The sequence below is a fragment of the Bison bison genome, unplaced genomic scaffold (genome assembly GCF_000754665.1).
Source record: "Bison bison bison isolate TAMUID 2011002044 unplaced genomic scaffold, Bison_UMD1.0 scf7180017864039, whole genome shotgun sequence".
Lineage (NCBI taxonomy): Eukaryota > Metazoa > Chordata > Mammalia > Artiodactyla > Bovidae > Bison > Bison bison.
In genome coordinates, this window is record NW_011494611.1 from 3,808,374 (window position 1) to 3,834,489 (window position 26,116).

The following is a 26,116-nucleotide window of genomic DNA, read 5'->3' on the forward strand; positions in this document are numbered from 1 at the left end:
TGAGGGCAGGAGGAGAAGGGGACCACAGAGGATGAGATGGATGGCATCACCGACTCAATGGACATGGGTTTGGGTAGATTCCGGGAGTTGGTGATGGACAGGGAGGCCTGGCATGCTGCGGTTCATGGGGTCGCAAAGAGTCAGACACAACTGAGTGACTGAACTGAACTGAACTGAATGGTAATTCCTTGTTTAGCTTTTCGAGGAACTGCTGAACTCTGTCTACAGCATATACCATTTTACGTTCCCATAAGCAATATATGAGGGTTCCAGTTTCTCCACTACCCTGCTGACACTTCATTTTTTTCCTTTTTCTACAATAGCCATTCTAATAGGTGTGAACTGGTACCTTATTGTGGTTTTGATTTGTATTTCCTTAATGCCTAATGGTGTTGAACATCTTTTTTATGTACCTGTGGGCCATTTGCCTATCTCTTTAGTCACCCCTCATTCAAATAAAAACACCAACAAAATAAAGACATTGCTAATTACAGTTAAAAGAGTAGGGTCAAAATGAGAAGAGATTAAAGTAGACGGTGAGAAGATAAACTCTAAACTTTAATGGGTTAAGTGAGGTTTGAGTTTTATACCTGCATGAAGCATGACCCCTGACATCTTTGTATTGTTCTTTAACTTCTCTTTTTTTCTGCCCGTCTTTGCTTGAGTACAGTATAGTATTCTTCTTTATATCAGCCAACAACAGCCAGTAACTGTTGCCAGGATTCATCTGAACTTTGAGCTGATGGTAAGGCTTTCCCTATTGGAATCAGTAGCTCCTTTGGGACTGGTTTATAGGACAGATGGGTCTGTGCATACCTGGTGGGAAAAGTGGGTATCTTTTTTTTTTTGGCTGTGCTTGTCAGGGAATTCCCCAAAGTGAATGTCTTAATAGAACCTCTCGGAAAGGTCTCTTGACTGCCTTCTGGGAATGTGGACTAAGGGGTGATTGGTGGAGGATGGGAGGGAATAAGAAAGTTCCCTGATAACTCTCCTTGGGTCCACCTGAGGCAAGGCCCTTCTACGTGAGCTTAGGCAGTCACATTTATCCACTGTGCTGCCTGCTGTTGAGTTATCTCAACATTTTTCCTTTCTCCAGGTTCGGCCCAATAACTATAGCACCTTTTATGATGACCAGAGACAAAACTGGTCCATCATGTTTGAGTCAGAAAAGGCTGCCGTGGAGTTCAATAAACAGGTAAGACTATTTTATTCTTTCTGTGAAGAGCCAAACACTAGTCTGGATTTCCCTGATTTTAAGAAAATATATGGAAAACTCATAATTTGCTATATTTTTAGTTACAAGCATTAAAAAAAAAAACCCCTAAATTCATCCCTTGAACTTATTGTATTTTAGGGAAATAATAAGAATACTTATTGCTTGAAAGGAGAAACAAAAGGCTAAATATAAACATATCTTTAAACACCTCTCATAAATTATCTTAAGGAATAAATACAACTATCTTTTTTAAGATACTATTTTAAAAGAATTTTTTAAAAGTTGTTTCATTGTCATTATAGAAAATTTAGAAAAGCATTTGAAAGCATTCATAATCTTACTACCCAAGGTAATCACTGTTGACATGTGACATTTCTTTTTTTTCCTGTGCATGAGGTGCATAAATAGTTATAGTCCTTTCAGCATGCATGTGTATTCAGTAGCTCAGTCATGTCTGACTCTTTGCGACCCTGTGGACTGTAGCCCATCAGGCTCCCCTGTCTGTGGAATTTTCCAGGAAAGAATACTGGAGTGTGTTGCCACTTCCTACTCCAGGGAATGTTCCCAACCCAGGGACTGAACCCATGTCTCTTGCATTGGTCTCTGATTATTTCCTCAGACTAGAAGAAGTGAAAGATGTAATCAAACAGTTCATGTATGTTTAGATTCTGTATAAATTGTGCTGTTTTACATCCATATCAGTTCTCACTATACCTTTGCCACATTTATTTATTTTTGACTGTGCTGAGTCTTCCTTCCTGTGCTTGGACTTTGTCCAGTTGCAGTAAGAAGGGGCTGCTCTCTGGCTGTGGAGCACAGGTTCCAGGGCGCTCAGGCTTCAGTAGTTGTGCTGCGAAGGCTCCGTATTTGCAACTCACAGGCTCCACAGCCTGGGCTCAGTAGTTGTGGCACACAGTCTCAGTTGCCCCTGGGCATGTGGGATCTTCCTGGACCAGGGATCCAACCAGTGTCCTCTGCACTGCATGGCGGATCCTTAGCTACTGGACCATCATGGAAGCCCCTTAGCCAACATTTAGAATTATTATAGTATTTTTTTCCTTCTTACTCTTACTTGCTTGATAAAAAATGACTTCTCATTGTTTTAGCTAGCATTTGATTGCAATAATGAAACTTTTTTTTTTAAAGAAAATGAGTAGCAAGTTTCTAAGGTATATATGTTCAAACATTGACTATAGAAAAAGTATTCATTAAGATAATGTTTGACTTCTTTATCTAGTGTCTGAGCTAACATAATATGGGTACATCTGTAGGTGGTAGAGATGAATTCTAGGAATACATCATGGTTTTGTAAAGGGCCTTTATTTATTTAAATAGCCTTTTGACATTTTTTTAGATGCTCCCCTATCTTTCATAGGCTCCCAAACACTGAAGCAGTAAACTAGTATAGTAATGATAACAAATGTTTATTGTGTACTTACTGTTATTTGCCAGGCATTGTGCCAAGTACTTTCCTTGTATTATTAGTTCAGTCTTCATAGCTAACCCTAGGAAATATGCAAAGCCTTTATCTCCATCTTACAAAACAAAAGTCTGAAATAAGGTTCATAGGAGTTATGTTATTTGGCTGAGGTCACACGTTAATAAGTGGCAGTGCCCAGATCTGTACTCAGACAGTCAGACTCCAAAGCCATACTCTTAAGCACTTTGATTGCTGGCAAGATTACTGACTTTTGGATGGTTTGCTTCTAAACATGTAATTTGTTTCGTAAGTGGACGCCACTGTTTGGAAAAGAGCAATTAGTAGTAACTGAGTGAGTCCTTAACTGAGCTTAAACTAGGTTCATGCTGCTTCGATTTCACCTCGCAGGTTTGCATTGCCAAGTGCAACAGCACCTCTTCCCTGGATTCAGTGTTGTCACAGGACCTGATGGTAGTGGAAGGCCCTGCTGTAGAAGTTGGAGATTCTTTAGAAGTGGCCTACACCAGCTGGCTCTTTCAGAATCACGTTCTGGGCCAGGTAAGAAAAAGTACCCTGCAAGTTCTTTTGTAATTTAAATAGCGTGAGAGCTATTCAAATGTACAGTATATTACTGTGAATTGCTGCTATTAGCAAATAGAAATCTTTCAGGAGCCTTGGTTTGACCTCTATAGCCGCTTCTGTGGAGAAGGCAATGGCACCCCACTCCAGTACTTTTGCCTACAAAATCCCATGGACGGAGGAGCCTGGTAGGCTGCAGTCCATGGGGTCGCTAGAGTCGGACACGCCTGAAGCGACTTAGCAGCAGCAGCAGCAGCAGCAGCAGCCGCTTCTGAGACATAACCATGAAATGCTAGTGTATAAAATCTGCTTGGTGCCACCGTGTCTCTTCCTTAGAGCAAGTGGAAACTAGTTTGCACCAGTGTTATTTTTGGTAATTGTTCATGTGTACATCTTGTCCTCCTATACCAATTTTAAATTTGAATAGATTCTTATGGGATTAGGCCTTAAACTTCTTAGACTTTCTTCACAGTTGTTTCTCTGTTTTTCTTATACTAGTGTGAATAGATTGGGCTTATATTATTAAGCCCTCAAAAGTAGTATGATTTGATAAAAGGAGCTTTAGATCATGAGTCCAAAAATGTGGATTCAAGTCCCAGTTTTATCCTAACTTGACTTTGTCAAATCATTTAAGCTCTTAGATTTTTTTCCCCTGTGAATTGACCTTAGTTAGGGCTCTATCTACTTCCTTGGCCAGATGGTTGTTCGAATCAAATGAGATAATTTATTTGAAAATTCTTTATAGATTAAGATAATTTTAAGTATGTGGTGGTAGAAGTTTATTTTTTTCTAAATGTGGAAAATCCTTGCTTTGGAGATACTCAGTGTGATAACACTTTTAGCCATGATGTGGTCCCTTTTTTTCAGGTCAGAAGTATTTTTCCAGTATATTTGACATTACCTATTTCAGAAGTACTGTGCTGTTCTGTGTTAAGTTGAACATCATAATGATTATTATTATTTGTGAAGTTGGCTGACATTTATTTTGATTAACTTTCAGGTTTTTGATTCCACTGCTAACAAAGATAAGCTTCTTCGCCTGAAATTGGGGTCAGGAAAAGTCATCAAGGTAAAGGCTTAACTGTGTTCTTGTAAGAGTTTATCAGTTGCAGTGTGCTTAATTTAGACTGAGTTTTATGAAATCTCTAAGCTGGGTTTATTTTCTAAGAATCTGGAAAGGCTTGATTATAAAATACAGAAAAATGTGCTATGTTATCTGGATTTGAGAGACTTTGCCCTGTGAGACAATATATTGGAGAAGGGTACATTTCTTTTTTGTGGTCCCTGCCTTTCATTTTTCATTCTGTGGTTCTGAGGGAACAATTAAATTCTTCCTATTGCCTCCTTGGGAAAGAGATTAAATTGTTTCTTCTAGAAGTATATCATTAATGAGTGATTCTAATCTGTCTGGGATGCTTCGAATCATGCTGGGAAGCAGCTGCGACATAGCAGGAGAGACGTTGGGATTGGAGTCCAAGGACTCGGGTTCACATTGTGAATTTCTTCTCTAGCAACTGTGGATGTATTTTATAAAGTAAAGCTCATTTTACAAAACAGAAACAGACTCACAGACTTAGAGAACAAACTTATAGTTGCCAGGGGGGATGAGTGGGAGGGAAAGAGGGAATTTGGGATCAACGCGAACACTCTCCTGTTTAAAATGGATAACCAGCAAAGTCCTATATAGCACAGGGAGCTCTTGCCAGGATTTTGGCTGTCTGTGCACTAGTGCCAAGCAGAAGTACGGAGACAGAGTTACAGAGTAGAAGAAAAGAACGGCTTTGTTACTTTGCCAGGCAAAGGGGGGATACAGTAGGCTAGCCCTTCAAGAAACTGTGCCCCCCTCCCTGTGAGTAGGGAGAGGTTATATGTCAGGGTATAGGATAAAGATCAAAGCAGTAACAATCTTCATTCCCTCAACCATCTTCATTCCTTCTTCTGCACTGTTTCTAAAGGGTGGGGTTGCTGACCTGATGAGGGTGTGTGCAGGGTCTTGGGTCTCGTCTCCCAATCCTGATGAGCCTCTCTGGGCCCTTTAATCTTGCCTCAGGTGGTTTCCTTGCTGCTTCTCCTTTGTTTGAGTCAGTTCAGTTGCTCCGTCAAGTCAAGTCCGGAGAACTCAGAGAAGGTCATGCAGGCTGGAGTCTTGCCTACAAGGAATGGGAGACAAAAAGGCTTCCGTTCCCAGGAGCCCCACAGGGCCCTGCTCAGCATCAGAACTCTGCTCAGTGTTACCTGGCAGCCTGGATGGGAGGGAGTATGAGGAGAATGGGTACATGTATATGTATGGCTGAGTCCCTTTGCTGTCCACCCGAATCTATCACAACACTGTTTTTGGTTTCTTTTTCTTTAAAAAAAAAAATTAATGTGGCTGTGCCAGATCTTAATTGCAACATGCAGGATCTAGTTCCCTGATGAGGGATTGAATCTGGGCCTCATGCGTTGGGAACGTGGAGTCTTAGCCACTGGATCACCAGAGAAGTCCCTCACAACATTGTTAATCAGCTATACTCGAATATAAAATGAGAAGTTCTTTTTGTTTTTCTTTTTTTTAGAATTTTTTTTAAAAAAAGAATATTTTACACATGTGAGGTATCATTGTGTCAGGACATATTGATGCATTGTTAAGCACTCATTCATCTGTGTGGCAGAGTGTTTTTCTCCATAGCTTTGTTAATGACTCCTTTTCCCAGAATCCTTTGGAAACTTTTCCCTGGAGATCATAGTAGTTGGGGCATGACACTTAAAGCTAGACTTAAAGCTAGTGTTGAATCTTGGCTTAACAATGTACTAACTGATCTTGGGCTAGTTACCTTACCTCCTTAAGCCTCAGTTTTCTCCTCTGTAAAATGGGGCTATTGCTACTAACCTTATGAAGTTATTTTAGGAAATAAACAAGATAGTGGAAGTAAAGCGCTTACCAAAGTACTTAGAAAAAAGTGTGTTTAATAAATGATAGCTTTTATTTCTCTTTTAATGCCATTCTGTTCCTCCCAATTTCTCTCATCATCTAAGATATTTCATTTAGCCCTGGATGTGCTGGCTTTGACAAGTCAGCTGAGAAGAAGTATTCTAGATGTTCTTATAACTGGTGTGTGGGAGTGGGGAGCATAAACTGATGATCCTCTGCTGTGTTTTGTCTTATGAGAAGGTTTGTATCTGATGAGCTTTTCCTCTTCTCTGATTCCTAAAGAGCTGGGAGGATGGAATGGTGGGCATGAGGAAAGGAGGGAAGCGGTTGCTTATCATCCCCCCAGCCTGCGCTGCTGGCTCTGAAGGGGTAATAGGATGGACTCCCTCAACAGACTCGATCCTGGTGTTCGAGGTGGAGATTAGGCGGGTGAGTGAAATGGTGCTGTGTTGTGTTTGATGAGTCCTCTTTGCTAGTTACGTAAAATGAATAAATAATTGTGTCGGAAAAGATTCTAAAGATCTCTCTCTCTCTCTGTCTTTTTTTCTTTTAAGTAGAAATGGTATAGTTGGAAAGAACAACAGCTTTAGAATCTATTTTTATTTATTTATTTTTAATATAAATTTATTTATTTTAATTGGAGGTTAATTACTTTACAATATTGTATTGGTTTTGCCATACATCAACATGAATCCGCCACGGGTATACATGTGTTCCCTAAAGGCCAAAGTTTATGTCCTTCTTGGCTCTGTATTTATAGTCACTTCTCTCTTTATTTTTTCTGTAAAATAGTGATTCTTACCCAGGGTTCATAGTTTTTGATTTAGTAATTCCGTGGCTACAAATTTACCCTGTCAATATCTTTTCAGAAGTGTGCATGTATACCTGTGTGTAGATGGACAGCTAGAGACAGATGCATGGCTTTTTGCCACGTTGTTTGTGATAGTGGAGAACTGGCAACAGCTTAAGTGTGTTTCATTATGAGACTGATTGAATTATGGTTTTTCAGGGGGTGGACGTCTGTGTATTTCTTAAAGAATATCAAAAATCTGTTTTTAAGTGAAAGAAACAAGTTGCAGAACAGCATGGGTAGTATGATTTTGTGTGTATATTTATATATACACAAATAAATATATACATACGCCCATATATTCATATGAAATTTCTGGAGGCATTTAAAGAAATGTAGTGATTTTTCCTCTGGAGAATGGGAATGGAGTTTAGAAACTTTTACTTTGTTACATTCTACCCTTTTGTACTATTTAAAGGTTTTATTACAAATAATCTCTATGTTAGTCACTCAGTCGTGTCCCAACTCTCTGCTACCCCATGGACTGTAGCCTGCCAGGCTCCTCTGAGCATGGAATTCTCCAGGCAAGAATACTGGAGTGGGTAACCATTCTCTTCTCCAGGGGATCTTCCCAACCCAGGGATCACACCCGGGTCTCTTGCACTGTAGGCAGATTCTTTACTGTCTGAGATATCAGGGAAGCCCAAATGAAGTTTATAGCAACTGAGGTTCATTAATGTTCCCCCTCTAATCCCTTGCCCCCTCACCCCCAAAAAGACTCTGTTGGCTTTACACTGTGATTATTAGGTCCAAATGTGATAGTGTTTGGGACTGTAAACTACGAAATACAATGCAAGTAGATACTATGGCCATCTTCACTGTGGCTGTTATTCCTGCTGCGACAAAGGGTATGCATGGTTTCTCAGTGACTCTTCCCACCCTTATCTCGGGTGGGCAGCTTCCAGATGCCTTTTTCACAGTTTTTATATTTTCTCCATTTCCTTTGAGGACATCATGGCTGTGATAGATAACAAATCAATTTGAATCCATAAAGACTTTTTGTAAACATAAGAAAGAAATACCCTATTTTACCAATAATCAAAGAATTACAAATTGTTTACTAAACTGACAAGGCTGGGGGAGTTCCCTGGTGGCCTAGTGGTTAGGATTCTGGGCTTTCACTGCCGTGGCCTGGGTTCAGCCTCTGATTGGAGAACTGAGATCCTGCAAGCCATGAAATATGGTGGGAAAAAAAAAAAAACTGACAAGGGTGATACAGAATGGTAATACCCAGTGTGACAAGAGCTTTGAGAAGGATTTATATACCACTTTTGGAGTGTAAGGGCTTCCCGGGTGGTGCGGTGGTAAAGAATCCACCTGCCAATGTAGGAGGGGCAGGAAGCTTGGGTTTGATCCCTGGGGGTCGGGAAGATCCCCTGGAGTAGGAAATAGCAACCTGCTCCAGTATTCTTGCCTGGAAAATTCCATGGATAGAGGAGTCTGGCAAGCTACAGTCCAAAGAGTCAGACATGACTGAGCAACTGAGTACAAATATGGAGTATAAAGTAGTTCAGCCTTTATGGTGTGAAATTTAATGGTATATATCAAAAGTTTTAAAAGTAAGTATAACTTTTATCCAGCAATTTAACTTCTGGGAATTTGTATTTTGGGAAAGATTATGTGCAAAGATACAGAGATAAAACTATTCATAGAAGTATTGTTTGTATGGAAGAAATTAGAAATAAACTGAATGTCCACCAAGTAGGAAATGATGAAATATATTTTGTGATAACATAGATATTTATGACTTCTGTCCCCAAAATCCTTTGGAGACTTTTTCCTGAAGTTGATAGCAGTTAAGGGTATGACCTTTGAAGTTAGAAGTTAAAAAGGATGTTGTCGATTAATAATTTAGTTAACATGGAAATATTAATATGTTAATCAGTGAGTGAATAAAGCAGTATGGCCCCATTTCTGTAAAACACACACACATAATATAAATGTGAAATAGTACATCTGAAATCCTAACTATTACTGCTTAATAGTTGAATTGCCAGTAATTATCTTTTTTTTTTTTTCTTTTGGCTTGTCTCCATTTTCTCTTTTGCCTACCATGAGCAGGTAATGACTTTGTATGATGAAGAATAAGTAAGATGGAAGGAGAATGGAGGGGGAAGGTGGCTGTTTTTGTGGTCTGTTGGCCTATTCGACCCGTGGTTGATCTTTCCCTAGGTCAAATTCGCTCGAGATTCTGGCTCTGATGGGCACAGCGTTAGTTCCCGGGATTCTGCAGCCCCTTCTCCCATCCCTCCTGCTGACAGCATCTCTGCTGATCCTGTTGTGTCGCCATCCACTTCGGTGCCTTTCAGATCAGGGTAAGACACTGCAGTTGTATCAAGCTCTTTTATTGTCCATAAATAGGATTCTTAGGGTAGTTCAGAAATAGGGATATATTAAGTTGGCCAGAAAGTTTGTTCAGGTTTGTCCATTGCATCGTGTAGAAGAACCTGAATGAACTTCTGGACCAATGTACTAGTTAAAAACTGAAATAATTTTAAATAATTGGGGGGGAAATGGGATAAAGGAAATGGGAAACATAATTGCTTCAGACTTTCTAACAAAGGATTAATGTTCATAGTCTATAAAAACACTAATTCAGATATAAAAGAATACCCGCTAAACTTTGGAGAAAAATTGGGCAAAAGCCATAAACACTTATCTCTAAGGATTAAATGTAAATTTTTCTGTTTGAATGGAAAATTGTTTATCTTCAGTAGCTTTCAGAAATTATGCAAAGTACAGAACAGTTGAAATTCTATTTTACAGCTGTTAAATTATCAAACGTCTTAAAAAACAGTGTTTATCCAGTATAATCTGGACTTGTGATTATAGATTTTGTTTTTATCTCAGGATATGTCTTATTTGCTTTCAGGGAGTCAGCTCTTCGTTCCAAATCTAACTCCCTTAGTGAACACCTTACAGTAAATACAGTGAGTATATATGTCTTATCTCCTTAACCCCAGTTTGCTAGGAAGGTTTCATGTCCCTTGGGTGTGGTAGGTTAGAGAAAAAAAAAAAGAGAGAGAAATGTTGATTTAGGGTAGAAGTCAGTGGTTACTTGATTCACTGTCCTTTACTTGGGAGTCAGTTTAAATTAGCCTGGGCTTCTGCAGAGACCTGGATTCAAATCTTTATTCTTACAAACATGTGACCTTGAGAAAATTATCTAACTTCCCTGATCTTCAGTTTCTTCCTTATTAAAATGGAAATAATTCTCACAGCCCCTCTTTGTAATCTGTTTTTGTGATATGTTTATAAAGCCCTAAGTTCAGAGCCTACATAAAACATGTCTTCGGTAATCTCTCAAGATTTTTATGAGGTTTCATCGTGTGTGTACGTGTGCACGTGTGTGTGCGTGCGTGCGCTCAGTTATGTCTTACTCTTTGCGATCCTTTGGACCATAGCCTGCTAGGCTCCTCTGTCCATGAGATTTTTCAGGAAAGAATAATGGAGCAGGTTGCCATTTCCTTCTCCAGGGGATCTTCCCAACGCAGGGATTGAACCTGCATCTCCTGCATTGCAGCTGGATTCTTTATCTGCTGAGCCAGTGGGGAAGCCCATGAGGTTTAAATGAAATAATGCCTATGGAGTTTCTAGTATTGTGTCTGGAATATTGTAAGAGCTCAATTAACATTGCTTTTTGTTATCATAATTACTGCTAACACTACATGTCTTTATACTTTGATTTTCTCAGAGGAATTCTACACTAATTCACCAGCTAGTTGGCTTTGCGGAGAAGGCAATGGCACCCCACTCTAGTGTTCTTGCCTGGAGAATCCCAGGAACAGGGGAGCCTGGTGGGCTGCCGTCTATGGGGTGGCACAGAGTCACGACATGACTGAAGCGACTTAGCAGCAGTAGCAGTTGGCTTGGAGCAGATTGCTGGGCCTCTGTGTTTCCCCAACTGTGAGATAAGGAGACTAGCATGTTGTAGTAAACTTTGGATCTGAAGACTTTTGGGAAGGTGTGCACTGTGTCGGAGGCCGCCCTGCCTGCTCCACGAAGGCCTCTGTGTGCCGCGTGTGGATGGGTGATAGCTGAGGTGGTCGAAGTGCTAACGCTTTGTAGCTGTCGCCTGCCACATTAGGGTAACTGTGTGGACTGAAATCGATGATTAATTTCCCTCCAACTCTAGTTTACTTGTTTATATACAATCCAAAGTAGGAATTAATTAAGCAAATAATTGATCTGATATGTATAAAAAGTGGTCTAAACCCAGAAGGGTAAGCCAAGGAATCAAGAAAATGGGAAAACAGTGTAAAATCTCAGATCTTTGAATGCCGACAAAATTGTTCAGTTTTAGTTCTTTTGTACTCTCTACACACAGCTACTTTTATCAAATATTTCTAAACTTCGGTAACTTTTGGTAAGTTAGTGGTCTACAATGTTTTTTTTTCCTTTCTTTTTTTGCAATTTTATTTTTTTAATTGAGACAAAGTTCATATGACATAAAACTTTAACCATCTTTTTACATTGAAGTTTTTATTAAAAAATTTTTCTTATATGGACCATTTTCAAAGTCTTTATTGAATATGTTAGAATATTTCTGTTTTTTATGTTTTGGTTTTTTACCTGCAAGGCATGTGGGGTCTTAGCTCCTCTACCAGGGATCGAACTTGTACCCCCTTCTTTGGAAGACAAAGTCCCAACCTAGACTGCCAGGGAATTTCCCAAGTTTTTATCTTTTGCTTTTAATATATAATTGCATTCATAGGGCACAGTTAGTAAAACAGTATAACAGGATATACGTTGAGAAGACCATTCCTACCCCTTTCCTCATGTACCCTTGTTTTATTTCACCCCCCTCCCCACCCCCACACCTTGGGTAAATGCTTTTGTTTCTTATGTTTTCCTTCAGTGTTTCTTCATGCAAATGCAAGCAAGTAGGAATGTATATTTTATTTCCCCCCTTTCACAAAAAATAGCATATTATATGTATTATGTACCTTGCTTTTTATACTAACAGTGTCTTTCCATGTTAGTGTATGGAAAACTTCCTCATTCTTTTCTATCTTTAGATCCCAGTGTTCCATTGTGTGGATATTGATTTATATAATTAGTCATCTTTTGAGGGATCTAACTTGTTTTGCTGATGTGCCTCCACTGTTAAAAAAAGATGAGCACACACTCTGAGTATATAATTGTTTACAAATTATATGAAGTATTATCCATCGCTGTAAGCAAGTTTAATGTCTTATGTATACAGTAGCTTGAGCAAGCTCTGGGAGATGGTGAAGGATGGGGGAGCCTGACGTGCTGCAGTCCATGGGGTCACAGAGAGTTGGACACGACTGAACTACTAAACAATAATACTGTAGCTTATAAATAATTTTAAAATAGAGGCTATGGTCATTTCGTTTTACACTCACTAGATTATCTTGCTACTCTTAGGGCTATACACTGCTCTGAAAACTGTACTTTGAACCAGTTAATGAATACAGAGGCATCCAGCTCAGGGACTAGTATGTTATCAGTGCCAAGTCAGTGTTAAATGAACCTGAATTTAGAACATAGAGTTCCTGTTTACCTCTCTCCCTAAATCTGTTCTGAATGTTTACCTACTGAGTTGCTCTTGGGCTTTTGAGAAGGTATTATTATCTAAAATGCCTCCCTCCCTTAATCTGTACTTGAGTTTTTCATCTGTAAAGTGAGAATACTTATGCCTGGTAAGGAGACTTGATTGAAATGAAGGAATACAGATGGAACCACTTTGTCCATGCCAACACGTAGGGAATTGTTTTTTCTACTGCCATTCATTGTGACCCATGTATGCTTCTAGGAAAGAAGTCTTTAATTCTCATTTTGTAGAAAAAGTGCTTTCAATAGATGTGGCGTAAGAGTCAAAGACATAGAGTTGACTGAAGGTAACGAACCTTGATTACAGTGATTTTTGTGACTTTCCTTTCTTTTTAGAATCCTGATACAGTCAAGGCCAAGTTGATCTCTCGGATGGCTAAAATGGGCCAGCCCATGCTGCCCATTCTTCCACCACAGCTGGATTCTAATGATTCAGAAATTGAAGTATGTCCCACTGGTTGTCTTAGAATGAATAGTGCAGATGTTGCTGTCTTCTGTTCTTTTTTTTTTTTTAATATTTATTTATTTGACTGCCCTGGTTCTGCAGCATGTGGGATGTACCCTGACCAGGGATTGAACCCTGGCCCCTTGCATTGGGAGTGCAGAGTCTTAGCCACTGGACTACCAGGGAGGTCCCTCTCTGTTCTTTTAATTGAAATTATTGCTTTTCCTGCCTCTAAACAGAATCATTATTTAGAGAGCTTATAGTCAAAATGATACAGGTTGGTATTGGTACATGTGTTTCTCCTGTAATTAGCACTTCCCCTGAGAAATGGAAGCAATTCTGTATATCTGTCACAAGAGCTGGGCGGTTTTAAGTGGTTAATTTAGTTTTCTACTGAAATCTCTATTGTTAGTATAAATCAAACCTTTGAGACCGCATGATGCTCAACCCATAAAGAATGTTCAAGTCATATTTGTTGACCGAATTGCTTAGATTCTCTTGGGAAATGTTGATTTTTCAAGTTTAAAAATTGTATTGCAAAAAAAAAAAATTGTATTGCAATCAGATCTATCAATTTTTTCCCTTTGTTTTTTGCTTTTGACAGTATGCTTAGAAAGCTTTCCCACTTTCAGATATTTGTAAACATTACATGTGTCTTTAAAATGTTTATTATTATATATTTAGATTTGTTATTTCATATTTAGTCTATCTGGAATTTGGTGAATGACAAGAAGTAACAATTCCAATTAAGTTCTTTAACCATTGGTTAATTCTTTATTGAATACAATAATGCTTTCTCAACTGAATTGAAACAGTGATTAATTTTTAGGATTCTTTGACATTGATGTTCAGCAAAGCAAAGGTGATGATCTTGAGTAAAAAAATTCATAAACAGTTTTATTTTTTCATTATTTTATTTCTTCATGGAAAAGCTGTGTGCAGATTTAACATTTTAAACAAAGATAAGATTTCTGGGACCTGTTATAGAATTGATTTTTATCTGAGTTCTAGAAATGAAATTTGGGTAAGATATTCTCATTAAAATTTTTAAGTGCTACTTACCTATTATAGGGTAATTTAAATTAAAAAGAAGACATATTTAACAAAAAGGGCATTCTTTTTATGTCATTTTATAATCAGATTTTTAAACTTAATATTATATCATGAACATTTCTGTTAGTATCGATAATATAAGAAAAAGAAATAAAGCAAAGCTTTATCACCTTTAAAGATAGATAACCCAGTGTTCTGTTATATTGATTTATCATAATTCCTTTCATTCTGTTGTTAGACATTTAAGTTGATTTGTGTAATGATGTAAACCTGGGATGCTTTTCCAGAAACGCATAATACATTTCTGAGAATTTCAGGAGATAAGAGGAAGTTCTAAAGTAAAAGAATGTCGAAGAGATATCAGCCCTTGAACTACTGTAGCATAGCAGATCACAGTCTCTGTACATTGTGCCTCAAGTTTCTTTTTTCCTTGTGTGAATCAGGAAGATGTCTACACATTAACTTTGTTTAGACATTCTTTTTTTTTTTTGGCCACTTTGTGTGCCATACAGGATCTTAGTTCCTTGACTGGTGATTGAACCCATGCTCCCTGCAATGTTACCTTTATTTAGAATTAGAATAGGATCAGCATCACTTTGCTTTTATGAAGAAAAAGAATGAAGGGAAAACACTCTATATTGTCAAAAATAGCCTGGTAATGAGACACAGTGACTCCTACTGTGTGTGATTTTCTGTGAGTACCTTGAGGTCTGTGGAGGTTATTTGGCAGAAGAGAAAGGCTGCATTATTCCCTGGGGTTCCTTGTGAGACGCCCTAATTCTGTGGAAGCAGACTAGGTCAGTCTTAAGGTAGCTGCTGGTTTGGAAAATGATTCATTATGGACAGCAGTCACTCTAGCTGCTTCAGATAAAATAACATCATCAATGGACACTGGAAATTTAACTATAATTATTCGATAGAACTTACAGGGAGAGAGATCCTACTCTAGTACATAATAGAGTGCTTTCCTCCCACAGCCCATGCCTTAAATTTGTGCCTTTCTGCTTACCTTTCCTTCCTCTTTTTTTTTTTTTTTGGTCTAAAACACTGGTTGTAAGGAGGTTTAGGGTGGATAGTCGGTCTCAGTCTTCAACTAAGGACCCATAGATGTAATAACCAAAATGCTCGTGCCTGTTGTAGGACGTGAATGCTCCTCGAGGAGCTGGGCAGCCCTTGGCGACCCCATCCGTCCAGCCCTCTCTTCAGCCAGCCCATCCAGTGCTCCCACAGATGACCTCACAAGGTAAGGAACCCCTCTAAGGCTCTGTGGCCTTAAATTGGGTTGGTACCAAAATTATCGTCACTGTACTCTAAAATGTTAGGCTGTTTTGTTTTAGTACTGAGAACTGGACTAGAGTATAGAACTTCCCAGACTGTCCCTGGATAGGGCATTTTCAGACCTGAGATGTATTTGGTCTGCCTGCTGTGTCTTCTGCTGTGTTGCATTCTTAGGTTTTGAAACTGGCACTCAGCTGATGAGCCATCTCCCTGTGTGTAATTCTGCACTTCCTGTCAGCTGATGGGGTCATAGGTCTGAATCTCGTGCACTCAGAAAAACCCAGTTTCCTTTCACTAGCCCAGTAGGTTTAGATCCTACTTGCTGAGATCCAGTAGGTCCGGTTTTAGGAGAATTAGGTGAGGCAAGTGGTCAAGTGTGAAGGGTGCTGGTGTGTAAGGTGATAGTCCGGACTTGTACCAAGAAGTGGGGAGTGGGTTTAACAGTGAGAACTTTTTGCTCTATCTTAGCACCTCAGCCATCTGTTTCCCGTCTCCAAACACCATCTGCTGCTTTGATGCAAGTTGCATCTCTTGATTCCCACTCAGCTGTATCTGGAAATGCCCAGTCCTTTCAGGTAACATTTTTTAACCATGTCAGTTATATGCTGTCATTTATTATTGTTCTGTTCAGTCTCTTTTTCTATTTTTGCTCAATTTGTACAGCAGCAGTTCCCCGCAGAGCTTAAAATTTTTCCCCTTCCTGAAACCACCACTTTTTCATGTCTAAACAAGCAAAGGATTGCCTGCCTTGCAGGTTGTTGTCAAGATTAAATTTGAGAACCAGCAAAACACCTGACAAGGCCTGACACACAGTGAAAGCCAACTGATGTTTGTTTCCCTTCCTTTCACACATGTCTAATTTAGAGATGTATATTCAAGTCTTCTGTGTTCTTCTCTATCACACAGCTGATAGGCTAAGATTGCGCTCTACACTCAGTAGAATGGTTGTGGTGGAGGGGCGGTGGGGGAGGCTGTACACAAATACAGCTGAACTCGAATTGTTTAGTTATCCTCCAGAGGTGAGCTCTTAAAAGTAGGTTTTTGTTTTTGTTTTTTTTTCTGTTTTCATAGGAAGCAGTGGCAACAGCCTGTGTGTCTCTGCTGACAGTTTGCCAGGACAGTAGACTCTTTCTTTTGCCCAACACATTTGATGGATAAGACTTAACTCCCCATGATAAAAGACTCCCACTTCTTTGGTGATTCTTCATGTGGGGTACAGGGAGGTGAGGGGGAAGGGGTCAGAGCAATGGTGGTCAGGCAATGCCTCATTAGTAAGGGTGCATCAGAAATCAGAAAAGTCCTAGCTTGGCCTCTCTCACTCCTGAATGGACCTAATGGAGAGTTATATCCTGTAGTAATGGATGGGTAGTTACACCTGTCCCTGGAAACGAACTGTATTTCCTTAATTCAAGGAAGAATAACCATCATTATTAAAATGATACCTGCTGTTTATTGAACATTAATTGTCTTCCAGGCACTTACTTACCAGGGGGTTAGGAACTTTAGCTATCTGTCACTTCATTTAGCCCATACAACAACCGTAAGAAGTGGTATTGTTATTTTCATTTAATTGTTGAGGTGACTGAGGCTCAGGAAAATGAGAGTGCTTGGTCATACAGATAAACATCAGAATCTAGCTAGGCAGAGGCATCCTTTGGAAACTATTGGATTTAGTTTGGAATCAGAACGCCTCTTTTTTTACTTTAATGAAACCAAGTAGAGTTTGCTTAGTTTTAAAACGTCTCAGGCCATCTATTGGCCCAATGGCTGAGGGATGAATTCCTACTGAATTAAATCATCACAAGAGGACTGGGGAGTAACCTGAGATGCCCGTAGGGCTTTAGTGACTAGCATCACTAAATGCCAGGAATGAATTACATCATTCCTCTCCTGCTGCAGTTACTGTCCAATACCAAACCCTGGTCTATCCGTCTCCAGCTTCAATATGTTTGAGTCTCCTTCCAGTTTACCTACCTTATTCCATCAAAGACAAGCTAAGCAGAAAAGAGAGAGATGAATGTTTTGTAAACCGGCTGTAATTTGGCCTCTTCTCAGCCCTATGCAGGTGTGCAGGCCTACGCTTACCCCCAGGCACCAGCTGTCGCTTCCCAACTGCAGCCCGTTCGGCCCTTGTACCCCGCACCACTCTCGCAGCCTCCTCATTTTCAAGGTAGGCATTTCTCATCTTCTGCTCTTGCTGGGCTTCCCCGTCTCCCATCCATTCTCATTTTGACTCCAGTAGATCTCTGCCATTTTTGTCTTTTCTCTTTTAAGAAGCTTAGTTGAGGTATGACTTACATACCATGGAGTTCACTAGTTTTTTTCCTTTCTTTTTTAAAATATAATAAAGATTTATTTCTTGTGCATGCTACATGTCCGTTATGGGTAGACTGGAAGTTGGGTCATGCCTGGTCATCACTCTGGAAGGAGGTTCCTGGAGCAGGAACTGTCTGAAACACTGACCTTTGTGAGTTTTGTGTGGATCCATATGTTCCTTTCTGCTGGTCAGGGACTCCTGTCCGCTGTCAGCTGGTGCTCTGTGAGATCCTCTGTATCTGAAGATGTATCCCTAATGAATTGATGGAGAGAAAAGTACCCCGCATCCACCGACTCCTCCGTGTCTTGTCATCTCCCCAGTTCACTGGTTATAAGTGTACAATTCAATGACTTTTTTTTTCAGTCTACACAGTTGTGCAGACATCACCACGATCCAACTTTAGAACATTTCCAGCATCCCCCTCAAAGCCCTTCTGACTAGTGTTTTGTTTCTTGCATTTTTTTCCTGCCAGCCCTTTAAATTCCTCTCTGAGAGTTGCTCTGTAGAGTTCTTCGTAGATAGTAAAAGAGGAAAATATTGGAGGAAATTGGGAGAAAGCATGACTGTTTAGTATCTCATATGAGAGCTACTTTGTTACAAGTTTAAAGTTGTGAAAAGAATACACTTTTATAAAAAGTCAACACAAAAGAGTGTGAAATAAAACTTTACTGTCTTCCATCTTTAAACCCCCTTGACCTTAGGAAGCAGTCACTTGAGTAACTTTTCAGGTATTTTGTATACATGTTCAGTATGGTTGCCTTGTGTAAATATGAAGCAAAGTAAGTGTATGCAGCTGGGATGGTATCCTGCCTTCTTCTGAAGCTTGTGTTTTGCACAGTGATCACTTTGAGTATTAGGACAGGGGTAGAAAGAAGCAAGAATATCCCCAACGAAATGTAAGGTCCGGGAGCGGTTAAGAGTTTCCTGTGTGTATCCTTGGTCTGGAAGCCCTGCTCTTCTCCATCTGGCAAACTACTAAACCTGTAATCTCTTCTGAGAAGCCTTCCTTGTTACCATCCCTCCCTCTCCTTCCAGAGATGTAAATGTATATGTGTCACTAAAAAGTTAATGTTGCTGTTCTCTGTGCTCCTTTTTGTACCTTGTAACCTGGTACATGGTTCATTCTTTGCACTTACAACAAACACTCTGTTACAGTGATCTGTTTACATGTGAGTCTCCTCACCAGACTAAGCTTATCAAGGGCAGGAACCATGTTTCACTCATTGCTGTATCCCTGGTACCTGATCCTGTGCCTGGCATGCAGTTGGGTGAATGGAGAAGCAATCTGAGCTGCTAATGGCCCCACGTGTGCCCTGGAACCAGACTGTACCGCTGGTTGCATGCCGCAGGAGCACATCGTGGTTATTGTTAGTTTTGGAGCCCTTTGACCTTTACAGCTGTTCCATCTTGTCCTAACGGTGTGACTCACCGCCAGCCTTTCCTAGTCTTTGGAAATGTTCATTTCTTTCTTTCCTCTGCTGATAGAGCTGTTGGCTTTTCCTCATTCAGTGTCCTCTCTTACAGTTTCATAAGTTTCGTCTTGGCTTTTGTCTATTTAGGATCAGGTGACGTGGCTTCATTTCTCATGACTGAAGCCCGGCAACATAACACTGAAATTCGGATGGCAGTCAGCAAAGTGGCCGATAAAATGGATCATCTAATGACTAAGGTAACAGAGTCATCTCATTTTGAAAGTAAGGGTATAAAGTGAATTCCCTGGTGGTCCAGCAGTTAGGAATCATTGCTTTCACTGATTCAGTCCCTTGTTGGGGAACTAAGATCTGGAAAGCTGTGCATGGTGCATCCAAAAAAAATTAAGTGGGGTATAAAGAGGGAGTACGAAGAGAGAGCCACCAGCACTACAGGTGAACTCTTTCTTGTTTTCTGTATTCATACTGCATGCTCACTCACTCAGTTGTGTCCAGCTCTTTGTGACCCTATGAACTGTAACTTGCCAGGCTCTTCTGTCCTTGGGATTCTCCAGGCAAGAATACTGGCATGGGTTGCCATTCCCTTCTCCAAGGGATCTTCCCCACCCAGGGATTGAACCTGCGTCTCCTGCATTGCAGGCAAATTGTCTACCACTGAGCCACCTGTGAAGCCCCATATTGATAGTGGTTAGTAGTTATTTCCCAAAAGAGTTGTTTTATTTAGGGATGCAGTTAGCAGAAGAAAACTCCTGCTTACATTAGAGATTGTCTCAGAAACTTAACAACCCTCTCAGTGGTCAGATCTTGGATACATTGTATTTCTCCTTGCAAAAATTTCATTAAAATGAAAATTAATTTTAATTACATTAATTCATTTAATTCATTAATTTTAATGAAATTTTAAAGACTTTTCTGGCACTAATTTTGTAGGTTGAAGAGTTACAGAAGCATAGTGCTGGCAGTTCCCTGCTCATTCCCAGCATGTCGGTGACCATGGAAACAAGCATGATTATGAGCAACATACAACGAATTATTCAGGTGAGAGTGGTCTCAGCCTGGAGATCTTCCCATGCTCTGTCCAGAGATGTACTACCTTTAAAACCTCCACTCTAGGAATAAGAGCATGTAATAAATGCTCACGCTCCATGGAATTGGGAAATTCTGGAAAATCCACTGTGGCTTAATCTAGTCCAAGTGACATCACTCTGTAATCGGAAGGAAGCATTTCTCTTTTCACCGTATATCACAAATTCACTTCACTTTATAGCCATTTATATGTTTAGTCTGTTAGATATAGTGATTTGTATCCATCAGGTAGAATTTGATATGTTGTTGTAAGTATTTATATTTATCTGGACAGAAGTTCTAGGTTTTTTTTAACAGTATCACCCATCAGTTCAAGTTGATTCCCTTTTATCTGATGCTTTTCTCTTAAAAACTTCAGTTTTACACATCACATATTTTTGAATTTAGGAAAATGAAAGGTTGAAGCAAGAGATCCTTGAAAAGAGCAGTCGGATAGAAGAACAGAATGACAAGATTAGTGAACTAATTGAACGAAATCAGAGGTAATGACAGGTACGGGGCACTGGCTAGGATGAGCAGAAAAGGGTTTAGCTTGTAAATGCCCGAGTTCAGTGAACATTTGTTCAGGGGGCTTTGTGTATGTTTCTGCTCTTTTCTGCTTCCTGCTTGTCGCATGAATGACTTCTTGGTGACGGAGAGGGATTTCAGGAGAGAGGGCTCAGGAGGCTGCAACAGAACACGCACCCGTGTTTGAGTCCACCCTTTGCTCCTCATTTGTTCTGTGGCTTTGAGCATTTTATTTATTCCTTCTGGCTCTAGTTTCCTCATCTGTAAAAGTAGTGTTAATGCCTAGGAAAACTCTGATGTCAGCTCTTCTGTCTTCTGTGTGGGCTGGGCTGACTCTGTTTTATCAACCAGAACTTCACAGATTTCCACATAAACCCAAGCACTGTATAATTTTTCTAGATACTTCTGAAAAAGAATTTTGGGGGAGTGGTCAGGGGAACATGTCACAGCATATAGCATTTCATTTTAAAAATACCGTTTTCCATATTTCTTTTCTTCAGTGTCCCTTATCTCCCACATGGAGGAGGGGAGGGAATTGGTTTTCTTCTCTTCCTTCCTTGCAGCCTTCATATTCCTATCTCTTTCTTCTCTCATTTCTCCCCACTACACCTGATCGAATTCCTCTCCTCTTTATTCTACACATTCAAAGCACATCACCCCTGGGCCCAGGTTCCTGCCTCCAAACTTGATTACTGCAGATCTTAGGAAAAGGAACTGCTTTCGGATTGTTGCTGATGAAGGAGCAGAGCAGCGCTCTGGCTGCACATTGGGTTGTGCCTGCTCTGCATGGAGTGCCTGATACGTGTTTTCTTTTCCCCTCCTTATTTCATAGGTATGTTGAGCAGAGTAACCTGATGATGGAGAAGAGGAACAACTCACTTCAAACTGCCACAGAAAACACACAGGCAAGAGTTTTGCATGCTGAGCAAGAGAAGGTAAAGAAACTGGGGAGAGAAAAGCCCAAGTCAGGATGTGTAGAGCCAAGGAGTGTGTCCTCTGTACGTACTTACCAGTCTCCTTTTGAGCAGAATTTTTGCCATTGTCGGGAAGAGAACTAGAAATCTCCCAGCAGATTTTTAATACATCCACCATCCAGATTTCTGTTTTTTAAATACGTTACAGTTAGTTGACTCAGAAGAAATCACTGATCTTAGTAATTTGGTTAAGGTGAGGATTAACCCAGTTTATTAGAAAGGAATCCTATTCTGCTGAAAAAATCAGCAACAGTTTCTGTTATGCCACGTAACACATATTTATTGTGAAGTTTGAGATGGTTTAAGTAAGTAATCCTTCATCTGTGTCTGCCAGAGCATTTTAAAGTACTGCTGTTTGACTTCAGTCAGCTCAGAATTATGTATTTTGACCTGTTTCTGAAGAGGGTCTTGGGTTGAGGAGGACTGCTTTGGAAGCCCCATTCTTCCTATCTTTGCTGCAGTGATACTGTTTATCTGGAATGAGTTCCTTCCTGTTTGGCCTCTCCCTCATCAGCTGGGAGATTACAAGCCTTCATCTGCTGTTTTTTCAGAGGTTTAAGAAGTAGCTTATATTTTGTATTTGAATATTTTTTTAAAACACGAAAAGTTAAGGTAGGATGCACGTTATAACTTTACATACTTTTTTACATTCTGGTAATGACAAGGATTCCTTTCTTGGGTCTCATTGCTGTTATTCTTTATGTCCTCTTAGCTAGTATCCAGTCAAGTAATAATAATAGTAATAATAATAATAATAATTTAAAAGTGGACACCTTATCCTCAGATAAGCTGTGTTTTGCCAAGTCCAGTCTTGACCCTGAATCTTTCCCATTGCTACTTGACACTGCCCTTTGTTTGTCATGGCTGAGTCCCAAAGCCTGGATCCCCACTCCCCATGAAGTCTACTTTTTTTTTTACTATTTCTCTTTCATCTACTTTTATTTGCTTTCTCTTTCCTAACAAGGCAACCACATATCTTATTTGTTGTGGCTGTTAACTATTATTCAGGTCTACAATTGATTATATAACTTGTTCTAGATCAGTGGTTCCCAAATACTGGTTTGGCTGCCTCAAAATCACTTAGGGAGCTTGATCAAAAATATACATCTGTAAGCTTCACCTTGAGATTCTAATCCAACATTTCTAGTTGAGGTCTGAATCTGAACTTTTAAAAAGCTCCCCTTGATTCTGAGACAGAGCCAGGTAGGAGGCACTGCTCTTATCAGTGATTTCTTTTGCCACAGTCTGTGGAGGTGGCAGCTGCCACACCTTTGTTTTTAGCAAGCTCACTATGTGGCTCCCATGCTGGGTGTCAGTGGTATGTGTGCGTGTGAGTATGTATTCCAGTCAAACTTTATTCACAAACATAGATAGCAAGCCAGTTTGACCTGCAGGTGATAACTTGCCAATCCCCTGAATTAGCTAACTAATCCACCCAAATGCTTGTTGATAAACTCCAAAAGTGTCTGGTACAATACATGAACCTGGTCAGTGCTCTATTTACAATAGCCAAAACGGTAGTGATAATAACAAAAACAGTACTACCTGTTGTTGTTCTGTCGCTAAGTCATGTCTGACTCTTTGTGACCCTGTAGACTGGAGTACCAGGCTTCCCTGTCCTTTACTATCTCCTGGAATTTGCTCAAACTCATGTCCATTGAGTCAGTGATGCTATCTAACCATCTCATCCTCTGCCACCCTCTTCACCTGTCAAACACCTCCTCGGTCCTAGGCACCATGCTTACACAGATCTGTTTGAAGACATCTCCTGGGCTATCAGGAGATAGTCTTGATATTCTTGATGAGTCAGGTACCATATACATGCTTCACTTGGTCTCCTTTATTCCAGTAAAACTTATCGAGCCTTGACTCTCCCATTTTTCTTTTGATCCACCTCTTAAGAGTCTTCCGTGTGATATCTCTCCTCTTAAATGGAAATAATCAAGGTCCTTTCATGCCTGGAGGTACTTTTCTGCCTGCAAGCACAGTTCAGAAACCTGTGGTTATATGCTCAATGAATATTTGGTAAATGAAATTATTTTTCTCTATGGCAGTATTAATATTTCCACATAAAACCATGGAATAATGGTTAAAACTGGAGAGAAGTTACAGTTCATCTAGTTTGATATTCTTTTCCAGAAGAGCAAGCTGAGGCCCAGGTAGAGTAAAAGACTTGCCTGGGGTCTCACCTGCAGCCGGCTGTGTCCTTTTCCCTTTGCCAGATGGCCATCTTTCTTTGGTACCATGTTCCTCCTCCTATCCCGAATGCTTTTTCCCTTGTTTTTCTGAATTCTTGGTTCTTTCTTGTCATGGCTTTCTCTTCCCAGCTCTCCAGTCAGCAGTGGAATTTGATCCCAGGTGCGAACCAGGGAGCTGTCCTATCCACTGTGTAGGTTTTTGATATTTTCCTTTCTCATTTGATATTGCAGACCCTTACTTAAAACAATCATAATTTACACACCCACACACATGTGCACACAGATGCACATACATACACATATTTATATATATTCACACATTTCTTTCTGATTACAAACATTACATCTGTTTCTTCCAGGAAATACAGATAAGCAAGCATAAAACATAACTCACAAATTGTCCTCCCACTCAGAGATGCCCTCGTGCTCAGATTCTTCGCAACCCCATGGACTGTAGCCTGCCAGGCTCTGCAGTCCATGGGATTTTCCAGGCAAGAAGACTGGAATGGGTTGCCATCTCCTATTCCCAAGGGATCTTCCTGACCCAGGGATCAAACCCATGTCTCTTGCATCTCCTGCATTGGCAGGTGGATTCTTTACCACTGAGCCACCTGGGAAGCCCCACAGTCAAAGATAATTTTTATATGTATCATTCATCCCTTAACAGTTTTCGCTATGTGTGTGTTTGGGAGAGAGTATTACTTGCTTGTAAGAGGCCTTTCTCTATTGGGGCCTGAGTCAAGAGCTTTTGAGTGATCTTCCATTCTGCTTGTTCTTGATGAGAGTGAGCACCGCCTCTCCCCTGGAATTTGTCCCCTCCCATGGTCTTAGCTGCTCCGAGGTGCTATGTGAACGGTCTTCACTCTGATTTTAGTGAACTCTGGAGCTGTGATGAATACGGAGCTCTCTGAGCATTGTGTTAGTTCCGTTTCTACCAGGCCACTTGGGACAGGACAGTGAGTAAAACTTTTATTCTACTTGTGGCAGATGAAAACCCTCTTCTGTCTGGAAATTCAAGCTGCCATTGTCCTCTGTGTTTAACAGATGAAAACGTAAGGCTGCTGAACAGCAAAAATAAATATCTTAGAGCTCACTCTGAAGGATGTTGTTAAAAAATTTATTCTGATACTTAATAAAACCATCAGGGAGACTTTTGTTCAAGACTGTTGCTATAGATGAGAGTTCTGTGGTGGCCTTGGGGTTAGGATTCTAGGCTTTTACTGCTGTGGCCTGGGTTCAGTCTCTGGTTGAGGAACTGAGATCCTGCAAGTCACAAGGCGCAGCCAGAAATCAAAAGACTCCTGCAACAGGTACGAAAGATTGGGCTCAACTCCAAACACAATAAGGGCAAGAAAGCAAGTAGGGAATTTACAGCCATGGAACAGTGAGAGGGTCAGTGGATGGAAAATTACTAAGAGGAGAATCATAGGAAGGGGGATTCTTGCTAACGACAGGCCAAGGACTTAGATAGCAAAGGTTGGGATGAAGAGCTGTGATCAGTTATCAGGGGTAGAGATTCTCTCTAAACTGACATAGCAGGATTCTTGCTAAAACTGGGCTGGTCGGGCCAAAGACAGGGTGGGGAGACCAAGGCTGAGCGCTCTGAGGCCCTGACTTGAAGTTTGGTCAGAGAGAGCCTTTGCCTGTGGACGCTCATATGCTCATTCCTGGCCTATTTCTTTTTACTTTGTGTACCATTCGTTTTATTTCCTCCACCTTTAAGAGAGCCAAAATATCAGATTTTAAATGTAAGCTAGAAACCTGATTAAGGCTTTGGAATAAAGTTTAAAACTGAGGTGGGCACAGTGACAACCCTAAGAAGGGACAAGTGATACCAAGAAAGTAGACAGCAGCAGAAACGCACGTGCAGTACAGTCATCTAGGGAGGATAATGGTGGAAGCCTACAGTACGGAGAGATGGTCCCACCCCAGATACACCCTGCTGTCCGGAGGTCACGCCCATGAGAGCCGTCATGCACCGCCTTTCCTGCCCTGTTTTGACAGGAGCTCGTCCGTGCAGGTGAAATGAATGTGGCATTTGTCCCTTGTTTCCCATTCCTTTTCACTGACCATCCTTTCGTTTGCATCATCACCCTTAATACACAAAACACAGTAGGTGATTTTTCCAGGGGGTCATTTTGGTTTCATCGAATGTAACTTGAGAATATTTAGCTCCTGTTTGGCCAGTACGAGCCCCGTTTAAAATGCATTGAGCAGCCAAAGAAGTTGGAGTGTTCCTTTCTTTTATTACCACGGTTCTTCCCAAAACCCCCAA

General features: G+C 40.4%; 1 protein-coding gene across 2 annotated transcripts in view; it reads left to right on the top strand.

The window, feature by feature from the left end:
* Positions 1–26,116, top strand: part of FKBP15 (FK506 binding protein 15, 133kDa) — a 58,431-nt gene that overhangs the window by 19,854 nt on the left and 12,461 nt on the right. Inside the window, exons 5-19 of one of the 2 annotated variants that reach the window (XM_010835185.1) lie at positions 671–745; positions 1,097–1,195; positions 3,045–3,194; positions 4,216–4,284; positions 6,409–6,555; positions 9,149–9,291; positions 9,849–9,906; positions 12,890–12,997; positions 15,192–15,294; positions 15,798–15,904; positions 17,385–17,499; positions 19,206–19,315; positions 20,007–20,114; positions 20,550–20,644; positions 21,502–21,604. In XM_010835185.1, coding sequence (XP_010833487.1) covers positions 671–745; positions 1,097–1,195; positions 3,045–3,194; positions 4,216–4,284; positions 6,409–6,555; positions 9,149–9,291; positions 9,849–9,906; positions 12,890–12,997; positions 15,192–15,294; positions 15,798–15,904; positions 17,385–17,499; positions 19,206–19,315; positions 20,007–20,114; positions 20,550–20,644; positions 21,502–21,604 — 1,590 coding nt within the window. The remainder of the gene's footprint in view (positions 1–670; positions 746–1,096; positions 1,196–3,044; positions 3,195–4,215; positions 4,285–6,408; positions 6,556–9,148; positions 9,292–9,848; positions 9,907–12,889; positions 12,998–15,191; positions 15,295–15,797; positions 15,905–17,384; positions 17,500–19,205; positions 19,316–20,006; positions 20,115–20,549; positions 20,645–21,501; positions 21,605–26,116) is intronic. The other variant, XM_010835187.1, reaches the window with a different exon arrangement.